Raw genomic sequence first — 14,802 nt, 5'->3', positions numbered from 1 at the left:
CAGTTTTTATTTTTGAAAGAATCAGCGTGATGCTGGGTGAAAGCTGGCTTAATTTGCTCTAAATACCCAAACTAACAGTTGTTAAAACAGCTGTCCCCTCTGTATTTGTTACATGGAAACATTACTGCTATTGTAAGGCTAAGCAGATAAATTGTTCAACAAATGACATTTAATTGAATTAGACTTGAAAAAAAAAAATACATTAACGTTATGTTGCATTTTGGAGGGAAGGGATCATTTTTAGAAATCTATTTTTAATGAAAAATTAGAAATGTAAAGGGAAATATAAAAAAAATAAAAAAAATCAATGTATTGCCATTCCCAGGGAACACAGAAAAAGGTGAATAAAAAGCATCATGTGATTAGAAGGCTTAACATGATGCTAAGTGCAGTGCTTTTTCCTTATCCTACCCAGCCACTCCATTTCACGTTTTTTAGTTGTTGTTTTTAATGGTTGCAATTTTTCAGCAATTTTAGAGTAGCTAACAGTGAGTAGGCCTCTTGGTGTTGCAATGGTAAATGTCACTCTTCTGTCAATTCAGAAATGAGTTGAGATGATGACAGACTCTTAAGTCACATAAAAACTGCAAAATGAGAACAATTTTCAGAATGATGAACTTCGTCTGGATTTGTACGTTCTAAAACCCTATCTGTAATCTCATGAATTATCTGACATGACATCGAAAGATGACAGCGTACTGTTACAATACTTTTTCTTCTCATTTCTTTCCTAGTATGAAGCAAGGGCTCGACTAGAAAGACTTTCTGGAAGCTCATCTATAAGTTCAGCTGACTTATTTGAAGATCAGAAAAAACAACCAACAGGTACATATTGAACTGAGTGAGAAACTGTACCATGTGGCGAATACGACCCCGTACTCTGTTTCTAGTTACGGTATCAGCCAGCTGTCACTGTATTCTGCAAGAACTGTACAAAAGTGCAGTATGCATTAGTATTGCTAATAAGTCAAACAAGCATAACTGGTGTAGTCATTCTTTTAAAAAAAATAATTTCTTAAAGTTCTGTATTTTCAGTTCAATAAGTTCAATATTTTATACTTATAAATATTTTTTATTTTATTAATAAAATATATTTTTAAATGTGACTTATTGCAAATAATAGACTCACTATATTGTAAATAATTTTTATAAAGGGAAAAACTGTAATATTTTGTTATAAAACTAAATGAGGTAACACCTAAATTGGCTATCAGGTAGCTTTTTTGATAAGTTGCCGTAAGTAAGTTACATGTTTATATATATATGTAAATACCTGTCATAATAGTACTGAATGTAAGAAGAATCTTTAGTAAAATGTTAGTGGCCTTGAAATTCCCATATAATCTGTTGCATGGCGTAGCCATTCATCAGGATATCTGCTACTAAAACTGGTCTTGCCAAATTATTAAGGAAATTTTTTGATTGGTTTGTATGTTTAAAAGATTTGTTGGAACACTTTACATTGCAGAGTATAGTTCATCAGATTAGAAGGGAAGAAGTATTAGATTGACTGAAAAGTAACCCATTAGGCTATTGAAAATTTCTTGTGTTTTTTTTTTCCAACACCCTTTTTAGTGCGATAATGTGAAATAGAAAAGGTAGGAAATACTGTAACATTTTATTGACTTGATCAGTTGGGTTTCATTCCTTAACTTGTGAAGAAATGGAAAAAAAAAAGAATTACTAAAGAACTTGAAATCTGTGAGTAATTATATAAAAAGGCTGGAAAAACAAACAGTGTACAGCATCCAATTTTACTTTGGAAAAATTGTAGGGGGGAAAAAAACCATGTGACTGTTCAGTTTTGATCCCCTGAAAGCAAGTTTTGCATACACTGACTAGTAGAGAAATAACTCCTGTTACCAGTTACTTAAGATGTATTTTAGTCAATTGAAATGTAAAAAAAAAATGAGGGGAGGAGGCACAAAGCAGAAATCACAGTAATGTACTTTAGCCACTTGAGTCTTTGCACCATGGTGTTACACTTGTGCTTAAAAAAGATGAGGTGAACATAAGCAAAGAAATGTGGTGTTTCTTTCTGAATTTGTAAACTGTTTTCAATAATACATGGAATTGTGATAACAAATGTTATTTTGTTATCTATCTCTTGTTGACTAGAACTTCATCCTTTTTCTTTTAATTTTCTTATATAGAAATTATTTTATATGGAATTAATTAATTTTTCCTTTAATTTGTGTAATATGTGTAGGACTTTTACACAGTAATGGATAAGAGAATAAACTAGGAAACGGTAAATATAAGTTAAAGATGGGGCGAACTGTGTGATGTGATTTTTATATATATATCTGTGTGTGTGTGTGTGTTTATATATATATATAAATGTGCCTTTCTATGCACACATACATATATATGATATAATTCTCACTGTATTCTGAATAAGGATACTTACAGGCAATTATATAATGTTTACTATGTGTATGTGAATTATGCACACGCGATTATTCATCACTGACCACTTGGAAAGGTTCTTGGAGCTTGTAGGGGAATGCAGAGACTCTTAATCATGGGATGAAAAGATACCTGCCCATGACTTGAGGTTAGTTATTCTGTCTGACTGGCAAGTAACCCAACAGTAAATTTAAAATTATATTACAGAGACTAAACTTCTGCTAAATTTCGTGGGTTATTAACTGCTCTAAAATACGTGATGAAAAAATACAACAGGAATTATTAGTTTGTATATTATGGATTCACACTATGTTCAATCTGCATAATCTTTCTTTCCTGCATGTCTTTCTGTTACACCCTCTATCCCAAAGACCATCTTTTGACAGTGGCTCTTCTTAGAGAAATTTTATTGCACTGATAGCTTGTCTGGTGTTGAATTAATGCCAAGGCCACATTAGTTCCATAAAATAAAGGTAATCAGGAGGCTGGCAACAAAAACGCTGCTGTAATTCTGGGGTCTTTGCCAGAATAAAATGTGCTTTGAGTCTAAAGTTGGTTTTGTAAGCACTACTATTTTAGAGTAGAACAGTTTTGGGATGCTTGCTTTTGTACAGAATGCTATAGGAGCTATTTAACTAAAAGAGGGGGCTGCAAGAAAGTGCTTTTAATTTGCATTATTTCGGACCTGTTGCTTATGGAAGATGGCTTGTCAGACAGCTGACTCGTAGATGCTGCTTTTGAAGGAAATCACAAGAAAAGGAGTTACTTTCCTTCACATTTACAAGAAGTTTTTCAGACAACCAGATCTAACCAGAAAAACATGAGAAAATGAATGTGGCTAAGAAGTGGTTAGAAGTGGTCTTCTCTGCAAATTTTATTTCCATGACTCTGACTTTAATAACAAAAATGCCGAAGCATTTGATAAGTGAAACGGGTCATAAGGAAGTCAAAATTACAGTTGAGAAATAAGGCTGCCTTGGTGGTAATGAATTTTTGAAAATAATCTATAAACAAGTGTGTCCATGCACTGTAGAAACAGCTTCTAGCCGGTTTTAAAGAATGGAGTGGGAAGCTCTCTGAATATGACTATGCCTCTGCCACGACGAACTAGCCACTTAGCTTAGGTAAGGGTGACGGAGCACTGGGACAGGCTGCCCAGAGAGGTTGTGGAGTCTCCATCTCTGGAGATGTTCAGAACCCACCTGAACACTTTTCTGTGCAACCTGGTGTTGGGAACCTGCTTTGGCAGGGGGGCTGGACTAGATGATCTCCTGAGTTCCCTTCCAACCCCGACCATTCTGTGATTCTGTAAATCGCATTATCTACAGTAATGTCTTTCTCAACCTGCTAATGAGGCAGGTGCCTTTAATTTCCCATGGAAAGAGGAGCTGCAGTTTCTCTCTCTCTTCCTCCTCCACCCTGTTCAAAAGGAAAAAAGAAGAAAAGTGTAAAAGTTCCCTGCTGATGGCAGGGAGGTTGGAACTAGATGATCTTTAAGATTCCTTCCAACCCAAACCATTCTATGATTCTGTGTATGGAGCTGCTGTCAAAAGGAGTTACAGTTGTGCAGGTTGTGGAGTCTGGCTCGATAAGCTTCTCTGAGGTTCAGTAACTGCTCACAAGTTGTGTCCCAACTGGTCAGGACTATCCGTTAGCTACCTGGCTAAATTGAGGCTACAGATTGCAGGCTCCTTTTTGAAACTGGTCTGTTATGGGATGCTTCCTCTCAGGAACCCCATTTATTCCCAAGATTGTAGTTCTGTGATGCTGGTTTACTGCCATTTGTGCCTTTTACAGTATCAGGTATTTAATAGTAAGGCATGCCAGTAATTTTTTTTGCAAATGAGTGGGTGACTGTAATTGTTAGCATGTTAATACTTATCATGCAGTTAGTTTTGAAACAGCTTTGATTTTTATTATCTTTAGGCCAATGCTTTTCGTAATGGTAGAGCTAACACTGGCCTACCTATATTGGCTTTAAGGAAGGCTGGATTGGCAGCTTTCTTTGGGAGTTTAAAAACTTGCTTATCTTTATTATGATTTCTATAGAATTTTCTAAATCTCAGATGTGGTAATGCGAAATATGTGTGTATATTCAGCCTGCAAAGTGTATCTGTGCATGCACACAAAGAGGGTTCATCACTTCAGCCACCACTGAAGTGCATTCATCTTTAAATTGCAAGGTAGTGACAGCTGTTTAGGATACAAGACAAATAACACTGCAGCAGATCGAAAGTGCAGAATAAATCATATATTATTCAAATATATGATGGGAATAACAAGTGTAGAAGAGGACGGTCTAAGTGGAATTACGGACAACTGAAAAAAATTAAAAGGAAGATACATTTAAGAAATTTGAGCTCTATGCTTAGTGTTGTTTACAGTGCCAATCATTGTTACTTAGTGCTCCGAGCAGTATATTGTACTTCAGGTGAAAAAAAAGGCTGCCTTTAATATAAAATTATATTTTCTTGTGCGTGTGTGTTCTCCTTTTAGGAAGCTACAATATTACAAATGTCTTGCCTTCAGCTCCTGATATAGCTCAGTTTAAACAAGGAGTGAAATCGGTGGCTGGAAAACTTTCTGTACTTGCTAATGGGGTCATGACATCTATACAGGTTAGTAAAAATATTACAATATATTAACCATCAGATAAAGTCTTTTTGTAAAGATTTGGTGTCATGGATCCTGTCATTGAATCATCTTTAGGAAGAAAGAATGAATTTGGTTTTGACCTTTATAGACCTCTCATGGTAGGCAGTAAATCTTTGTCTTTTTACCAATGTAGCTGATAGCTCACCTTCCTTAGAATGTCTTTTTTGCCTTTTCCCTTAATATAGTTTATTTATTTTCTTACAATTTGAACGAAAATTCCATCGTGGAAGTTATTTGCTGTCATTTTACTTTTAAAGTAATAGTAGTTCATAATGCAGAACAGAGTAGTTTAGTTGGAAGGGACCTACAGTGATCACCTAGCCTAACTCTTGTTCTGGCTCTTTAATTGACTCAACAGTCAATTTGTGTTTGATTCATGTTTGTGCATGAAATTAAGACATCCTGGTCTTGATGTAAAGCAGGCTTCACCCTCTAGTTAGTTTGCATATCCTGTGCAAGGTCAGTGGGAGCTCTTGGGTGTTTGAAAATCGGGCTAATTATCCTGGAGTTTCACCATAAACTCCAGTTCTTGGAAGCACCGGTCAATTTTCTTTAAGAATTAAACTACTGTTTATTTTACAAATGTAAATAAAACTAATTTCTTTCAGTGGAAAACATACTCATGTCTGTCTTTTTTTTTTTTTTTTTTACTTTTCTAGGACCGATATGGTTCATAACATCTTTTATATCAACATAATTAAGCACACTAAAGAAGGATTTATCTTCAGATATACAAGTAATTACACTGCTGATTCCAATGAAGGTTGCCTTAAGACTATTGATGTTTTCATTTGTTCCAGCATATTTGTTTCCTTATGCAGCTTTCTGGGTCAGCTTCTTCTACTTCTATTACTCATCTTTACGGAGCAGAAATTGTGTGGCAACTTGTTACATTTTTTTTTTTTCTCCTTTACAGTCTTGTATTTGTTAGCAACCTTAATCTTCCATGTTAGAAGCTTTATTTTATTACTGTTTTTGGCTGTGAGGCAGGAAAGAAAAAGAAGGATGGACACGGACATTGGAAATGAGGCTTCCTAGTAGAAACCTCAGTGCAGTTGCATTCTTCCTCACCAGACATAACTTGTCTTCTGACTGTCTTACGAGCTGTGGAGAAGAAAATGAAAATTAAACATATGCTGAGGTGGTATTTAGTGGACTGTAGCAAAATATAGAATTAAGTTACAGCTGTGCTTACCAGGAAGTAGAAGCTCTTGAAGTCATAAATTGATGTCCATTAAAATGACGAGGAATTAATGTTTTACATTAGAAAATTGTTTGCTTAGATGTGAAGTGTGGAGAAGACAATACACGTGGTATATTGAATAGTGGTTTTCATCTTGTCATGGGAACAATCTATTTATTCCTAGTTCTGAAAGTTACAAAAAATTGCAATAGAATCCTTAAGTGCTTTTTAAAAATCGGTATTGTGTACAAATTGAAAAAAAAATTAAAATATATAAAGGGCCTAATAGAGTAGTTAATTAAATACTTGTTAAAAATGTTTAGAACAATCTTATGTTTTTGATAAATTATGAAATACTGAATGAGGAAATAGTTGGGCTGTGTTTTAGACAGTCTAGAATTTATTGCTGATGACATCCTGTATAAAAATTATTATGACCTTAAAAAAACCCAACCCTCACAACCAAGAATGAGCTCAAGCTAATTCCATTCTGTAACTTTATTTCTTAATTCAAATTTGTAAATTGCTGATACCTAATAAAAACAATTGATATAAACTAATTTTTTAATTAAATTTCTGTGTGCTAACACCAGTCTCCAGCTTTCTAAATACTGCCATCTGTATTCTGTCTATACAATGGTCTGGTAAAATTAGCCTTTAATTTCAATTAGTGAAACTAGCTTTCTTATTAAATTGCTATAGTGATTTAGAAATCAAAGCACTAAGGCTGGGGTAGAAGATAAGCTACTATATTGAAATATGGTGTTGAAATACAGTTACCAGTTTAGCTGTATTTGTGTTTTAATTTCTAGCTGCCTCATATCTTACCTCTCAGTTCTGGTAACTTTGTCTTGTGGCTGTTGCATTTAGGTTTATTAATCTAAAAATGACCTTTCTGTTTAAAGAGCAGTACAAGGTGAGCATTTGTTCTGCTTAACCACAGAGCTTTATGACAGATGACTTGCTTTGTTTTTTGTTGCAGTTCTTTTTCCCTTAATCTTCTCTTTCTACTGTTACACATCTTGTTTTTTCAAAGCTGGAACTGAATGATGGCAGCAGCAACTGTGAACCACTCAAGTTAAACTTCCCTCTTCTCAAAGTCCAGTAAGGACACTGCATATAAGGGGAGGGGAAAGAGGATTATTTAATACTTTATATTTCAGAGAGTTTATTTTTGTAGGTTAAATTGACAGGGTTATAAAAATGTTTAAAGTTAGTTGTTAAAACACCAGAACCAACATTAATTCAATGCAGACACCTCCCTGAGTAAACTGCAGAGGGGATTTTGTTACTGTCTGTTTCTCTTGCTTTCTGCCACATGCTCAGTGCTGTCATTCTAGTCTGCTTCACATGATGTTCCTCTGCTGGGAGAGGTGATTCCAGAGCCATTTTGATGCTGATGGAAGCTTTCTGTTTCAGAAGGATTTTGTAGTGCAAGAATGGGCCGAGTGACTCCATAGCATAGGAGTCTGTAAATGTATTTTAGCACTGCTCTCATCCTGCTCTTGAGTCAGAGAAGTCTAGCTGGCATTGTAAATGAAGGGTGAAGACCACGCAAAATGGTGTGTGCTTGATTTGGTTTTGAGGAGCTTCTATGCGAATTAGCTTTTTTGCATACCCATGCATATGAGACTGGTTTCTCTGACCAGTACTGGTCAAACTGGTGTCCTACAGACCTGGAGATCGCTGAGGTGGATCAAAGAAGAAAAATTGCAGTCATCCTTTCTTCTGCTGCTCACAGCTTCAAAGACAAATACTAGCACTGCCTTTGTCGTCTTGAAAGATCAACTGCAACTGTCAGAATGTTACTTCTAATTTTAGTGCTTTCAATTTAAATTTGCTCTTGGTGTGTACTATGTAAAACCTTCAAAGGGTAGAGTCTAGCCTATTGGTCTTCCGCACGAAACAGTATGATCTCATGGTTCTTTTTCAACTTTGATTTCTGTGAGATTTCTCCTTCCCTTTACATGTCAAGCAATGTTGCTTTCTTCCCAAGAAGATGTGAAAATAGAGAAGTACAGCCCTGCTGAAGCAGTCCAGAGAGCCTTGTGGTGCTTGGAGGGTAAGTAGAGGGTTGTGTCCATCCTGTTTGCAAACTATGCAAGCACAGTTTGACCTCTGGTTTGCAAGCCTCTAAGGGTGCACCTTCTTCATCAACCGTCCTGTTTTTACAGAGGAAAGAAGGAAGGGAGCAATAGGGGACCTGGAACTTCTCTCCACCTTCAGCTTAGCTTGCAGTTCTGGACAGAAGCTCTGCAACACTTCTTCATTTGTAGCTTTGGATTTTGTGTGCTTAGCCTGACATTTCTGTTCTCTTCGGTTGTTTCTAAGAGCAGGTTTTGATCTTAAAGGTAGCTATTTCTGTACCTTAGCTAATGAGAGTTCACATCAGTTGCCGTTAGAAAGGCCTGAGCATACTTTGCCTGATCACTGGCTGCGACACCAGAAGGTGTGGGTCTCCTGTAGTGCTGCATCGTGAAGTATCTACAAGTGGGCACCTGGATTGGGCCCTGGTGTAGCTGCTGTACGTTGAGCAATGTGGATATCTGCTCCCCACCATTTGTAAGGATGCTCCATGTCTTTACAGCAAGGACTCCTACATTTCTCTTAATTGGGAGATGGGTATGGAATAGCTGTGGCTTTCTGTGGTGGAGAAAATAATTATGCCATTGACAGGCTGGTTTGAGATGACACATAACAGGATTGTCCATGAGACAACATGCAGGGATCAGGATACGCAGGAGGCAGGTTTGGTGATGGGAACATGGAGATGTTCCCATGCTAACACTACAGGATCCTGTAGCCTGAGGACGGAAGAATCTGCAGTCTGAAGCTTGTAAATCAGGTTCTTTATTGGTTCATAAACTAGTAAGCCAAACAGTATAAACCAGCATTTATATCTGTATTTATAAACTGATGTCGTTTTCTCTTGGTTTCTGTTACTGTAATGATTAAGGGGACAAAATCCTTAGGGAGATGAACACAGGGCAGTGCTTTGTGGATGGGAAGGTTGCTAGCAGTACAGCTTGATCAGAAATTATTTATATTCCAGAGTAAAATTACACTGACAAATTTGTTGCTATTCCATTATTTGCCTCCACCCAGTGCTTCAGAGGTTTGGTGTATAGAGAGGAAAGGTGCTGATGCAGTAATGTTGCTAAGAGAAACTCCTTTGTCATGGTCTGTAAAGACCAGTTGCGTGACAAAACGTGCACCCATAGCAGGGAAAGATCTGGGACCTATTGCTGAAAATTATAAAAGTGGAAGGAAACGGAAATTGCCAGTGTTTCCTCAGAGAAAGTTTTAATTTGTTATCGAGACGTTACTCGTGCCCCACGATCCGATGTCGGGATCATTTAAATATCCCGATCCGATGTCGGGGAAGGTTTCGATATGATCCCAAGAGCGAGATTAAGACACAAACGAGGTCACATGCCGTACTGCCAGAACACCTTTTATTACAAAAAGAAGAGTTATAAAGAGGATAGCGATAGAACAGGATGGAACGAAAGATGGGAAATCAAGCAAGGAGTCGGGATAGGGGAGCAAGAATAGTCACCACCATGGGTCCAGAGGCGAGGCAACAGTGAGGGGTGAGCGAGGAGGTCTCAGTTGCTTGTTCCAGCAGTGATGCGGCGTGGCGTGGTGCGGTGCGGTCAGGCGGTCGTCCTCTCTGTCTCTCTCCCGTCTCTCTCCCGTCTCTCTCCCCTCCTTGCACGTGCTGGTCCTCCTTAAGTACCCCTTCGAGGGCTGTAGTTTACATAGCAATGGCACATCTCTTCATGCCCCCCAGCACTTGGGGCAGGGACATGTCCGGGCAGAACACCCCTGCGGGCAGGGCGCCTTCACAAGTCGGGGTTTCCAGAACCTGGTGGTCTTGTGACTGTCCTTGCAAGCAATCTTTGAGACAACTCTGTAGTGCAATTCCTCACACCCCCCCCAAGTATGTTTTCTGTCTAGAGCTATCTCTGCTCATCTCTCAGCAATCATTTTTTCCGGTTAGATGACTCTAGCTTTTGTAGCCTCTGACCTCCTGTTCTCAGCACTTCTATCACTTGTCATTTTCCTCTTTGTTTCCTTCCTCAGAAATGATTTGCCTTGCAGCTATTTTTAACATCATGAAGCCAGCCCTTTAAGGCACAGTGTGTATTTACAATGGTTTGATTTCTCTCATTTTAATGACATTAATACCACTTACTAATACCAGTTTCAGTTCTGTGCTTAATTTCTATTCATTTTCCAAGACCTAATAGATGACTGCAAGAATTTATTAATGAAAATTGTTGTCTACAAGTCTTCAGAAACACAGGGCTGTTTCCACAAGGCAGCAGGAGGCCTCCAGCACATATTAATCATAGTGACCCCCTTCCCTGTTCCCAGAGTTATGGAGATGTGCTCCTGTCACCCACGTGGCCAGGATGGGATGAGATCCTGGCTGAGGCTGGTGCCTGTCTGGTGGCATGGATGCAGGTGAAACCTAATGCAGAACACCAGCTCCCCCCTCACCTACATTTTTTGCTGTTTTTCTGATGTCACAGTGCTAGTCCTGCTGGCAGCACCATCTGATTCAATTTTTTTCTCCCAGATGACCAGTTCCAGCTTCTCCGCCCACTGGGGATGAATGGAGAGCTGAGGTTCTTGGACACCATGGCCGTAGGCATCATTCATACTGGTGTGTGCCATGGACTGGGCATCGCTGTTGGTATTTGTTTTGAGATCAACACCTCGGGTTGGTGTCTGAGCTCCCCTTGCAGCAAACAGAGACCCAGGCGCTGGGCCCACAGGATCAGCTGGCTGGCAAGCTGTGGGCGTTTGCACTTGGTTGGTGTCGCCTGGGTCTCCTCCAGCTGGAGAGGGAGCTGGGGCAGCGCTGCCCCAAGCCCTGCTCCCCAAAACACCTTAAGTTTCTTCCTGCACAGCCATTAACTGGTGCTTCTTTGAACAGTAAATGTTTCCACAAGGAATTAATGGTACAATCATATGAGGTACCTGGCACTGACCTGTTTTTAGCCATGGTGAGACTGAGCGTGGGTCTGGGTGCAGTCACGGCATCCTGCAGCTCCCCAAGCTCATGGCACCCCATCTCCCAGAATCAGCCCATGCCTGCTGCTCCTGGCTTCCTGCTGCCCGTGTTTCTTCTGGTAATTGCTTTTATGATATGTACACTGGCACTCACTTCTGTCTGTTGCAGTTGTTATCCCGCAACGTCCCGTCCGGTCGAGGCGGCACAGAGACAAACACACACCCCGTCTCTGGGCCAATGAGCACTGACACCAATATGAGGATGCTGCAAATGGCGTTTAATGCTGTGCGACACAGTACTATATGGTGTGGGTTCACTACGTCACTTCCACCTGCTTACATCACAGTCTAATTGCTATTGGCTACTAGGAGAGAGAGAGGGGGGTGTCTTACCTTTCCGTACAGCCCGATATCTTCCGGCCGCCAGACCCTATCTTACTACATCTGTCTGAGGCTGTCTGAGCTTTTTTTTATGGCCACTGCAACATACAGGAACGGAGTCACAGTATTAAGTGTGAAAGCTTTCTTGGCTGAGCGGTGCAGGGAAGAAGCCACTCAGCCTGGGGATTTCGTTCCCTTGGCTTCGATGGAAACCCATGGTGGTTTCTGGAAGCTATTATAAACCCAGTCTGCAAGCTTCAAATGCAAATAAAATGCACTTGCTAGAAACAAGACACTGAATAATGTGATGGACCAAGGTGGTGGGAGAGCACATACCTATGGCTTGAGAAAATAGGAAGTGGTCAGAAATGCCAAGTAAGGCATTACTTAAGTGTATAACTGATATATAACTGCATAACTGAGATATAACTGCTGCTCTGATCAAATGTGAGGAGAGCTGACGTAGCAAATCAATACCAAGTATTTACAGTAGCTTTTTGCCTCATCTGAAACATCTCCCTCTCTGGCTTTTTTTTTTCTCTTTTTTCTAAGTTTTCTAAGCATCCATGGAAATCCAGTTTAGTACTTTCTTCTCCTCCTTTCTCTGAGTGAAAGCTGTGGTGCTCCAGCTTTTGCAGGACCCCACAGTGGGCTGCATCTGTGAGCATCTATCTCCCCAGGTTGCAGCAGGATTTTGCAGGCTGGGAGGTGGATTTGAGCAGCAGTGAAGGCAGCAAGCATGCAGGTGTGTGGAGCTGCTGGTCTTTGCCAGGCAGAGCAAGCAGGCCTGGGCTGCAGTCTGAGTTTCTTCAGTCTTGGCTCCTGCACTGCTCTAGGTTAATGCACTTTTTGTTCCCCCCAAAGGAAAAGGTTGGTGTGAAGTCCAGAGACCTTGGAGAGTGGAAAAATAGCCTCTGCTCTGACTCATTCCCTGGATACACTGGCATCATCGATGAGAGAGGGAAAACTACCTCACTGATTTCAGAAAGTCAGTGAGATGCTGTGAGCGCATGGGGGAAAAGCCACAGCCCCCATGGCCCCAGTGGCACAGAGTGAGGTCCCAGGCCATGGGGGAAGCCCCTCCCCAGTGAGAGGGCATGTACAGGTGGTTTAACTCCAGCCTTTCCTATAATACCAGAAATACCGAGGGAAGGGAGGAGGAGTTTTCCAAAACCTTACAGAATGTAAAGAAAAACAGTGCATTGGTTTTGGGAAGCATCAAAACCAAGATGCAAGTGCTAAGAAATATAAGTACAGGCTCTTGTGGGGATCGTGGGTCCATTGTGCAAGCAGTGTATACAGAGCTATGGGAATAATTCTCTTTTTTAATCAGTTGCAAAAAAAATGGAGAAGAAAAGTTTTGCTCTGACTCAAAGCAATTAAAAAATATCAGGTAAAAAACAATGAGTAAATAAAATTGGATCAAACCAGATGAGTAAATAAATGAGTAAATAAAATTAGATCAAACCAGATACCTTGTCCAACCTGAGAGGCGATGCTTTCTTTCAAGTCCGAGGCCTTTCAGTTGAAGGACGTCTTAAATTAAAACCAAAAAGACTGATCAAAAATGCCAGGAAGAAATTATCTTTTCTCTGACTCTTTCCTTTTATTTCCCCATTTGTTTTTTTGGCATGAACAGTCTGGAATCCACAAAATGTTTTGTTGGCATCAAATCTGTATTTTGTGTTAGAAAAAGCTTCTTTAGGGTTTGGTGGGTTGTTTGTTGTTGTTGGTTTTGGTTTTTTCCCGGCCTTTCCCTCACTATGTGCACAGGGTAAGTTACAGTCCATCTCCCAAATTGCTTCCAGTCTTCCACTGGTAGAGGAGAGGAGAGATCTCCTCACTGGGGATGTGTGGGGTGAAGAGGAGGCCATAACCCTGGTGCATGGCAGTGGAAAGCCCAGTGTCCCCATGTAGAAACCTGGAGCCATTGCTAAAAGACATCCGGACTGGGCTCCTGCCTGCTTGGGTCAGGCTGGAAACCCACACCCTGCTCCAAAAAATCTTTTACTTAAATAAAAAGGAGCCTCAGACATGGGTGGGGGAGAAAATAAATAATTGGGATGCCTCAGCCATGCACTCAGCACTGAAAAGGGAGATCAGCTTCTGTCCCGCATCTGCGGCAGCGGGGCTGCTGTGAGGGAAGCAGCAGAGCCAGGAGGAGGAGGAGGAAGGGCAGGATGCTAAGGTCTGAGTAGGAGAGGGGTGCCCGGGCAGGCAGCCCCACAGGCAGGCTTGTGGGAGCAGAGTGGGCCTGGTTTTCCCCAGACGGAGCAGCCGGGCTGACTGGAGGTCTCCCTGCCCATGGACGCTTCCTGTGGTGCTGAGCCACCCATTTAGCAACTCCCTCAGAAGCAGATATATACAGTCCTGTCTCTCCATCTAGACCCGGGGCTGGTGCAAGGTTGGGTGCCTGAGCAGGTCCACAGCCTTGGAGATGGCCTCAGCAGGAGCCTTGATAAGGTCATCGGGTCCCTGCGCTGAGGTACGGCCAGTCTGCGTGTGCACACCTGTACGCCGAGGCACTTGAAAGCCAGCCTTTATCTGCACCGGTCAGCAGCGCTGCAGTTCCCGTTTGTTCTCAGTTCAGGCCAAACAGTGTCCGCAGTTTGCCCAAGTGAGCTGGTACTGCTGTGGATACAAAGAGCTCGCCACACTCAGACCTGGAAGGGCTGCTCCAGCTCCTGCTCCAGCAGCTGCAGCACCCACAGCCTTTAATAATAGAATTATAGAGTAATAGGATGGTTTGGGTTGGAAGGGATATTTAAAGGCCATCTAGTCCAATCCCTTGCAGTGAGCAGGGACATCTTCAACTAGACCAGGTTGCTCAGAGCCCCGTCCAACCTGACCTTGAATGTTTCCAGGGATGGGGCTTCTCCCACCTCTCTGGGCAACCTGTGCCAGTGTTTCACCACCCTCATTGTAAAAAATGTCTTCCTTATATCCAGTCTAAATCTACCCTCTTTTAGTTTGAAACCATCACCCCTTGTCCTATTGCTACAGACCCGGCTAAAAATTCTGTCCTCATCTTTCTTATAAACTCCCTTTATGCATTGAAAGGCTGCAATAACATCTCCCTGGAGCCTCCTCTTCTCCAGGCTGCACAGCCCCAACTCTCTCAACCTTTCTCCACAGAAGTGTTCCATCACTCT

At 41.0% G+C, this 14,802-nt stretch overlaps 1 protein-coding gene across 1 annotated transcript in view; it reads left to right on the top strand.

Annotated features, from left to right (window-relative positions):
* Nucleotides 1-5,756, top strand: part of LOC104524329 (ADP-ribosylation factor GTPase-activating protein 3-like) — a gene marked incomplete at its 5' end in the record, with an annotated part of 8,101 nt that extends 2,345 nt beyond the window's left edge. Inside the window, 3 exons of the mRNA XM_010167164.1 lie at nt 735-825; nt 4,906-5,027; nt 5,724-5,756. Coding sequence (XP_010165466.1) covers nt 735-825; nt 4,906-5,027; nt 5,724-5,741 — 231 coding nt within the window. The remainder of the gene's footprint in view (nt 1-734; nt 826-4,905; nt 5,028-5,723) is intronic.
* Between the last annotated feature and the right edge of the window lie 9,046 nt (nt 5,757-14,802).

Source organism: Antrostomus carolinensis, unplaced genomic scaffold, assembly GCF_000700745.2.
Source record: "Antrostomus carolinensis isolate BGI_N321 unplaced genomic scaffold, ASM70074v2 scaffold14044, whole genome shotgun sequence".
NCBI lineage: Eukaryota > Metazoa > Chordata > Aves > Caprimulgiformes > Caprimulgidae > Antrostomus > Antrostomus carolinensis.
The sequence above is the reverse complement of the archived record's forward strand: the minus strand, read 5'-3'. Positions and strand labels throughout refer to the sequence as shown.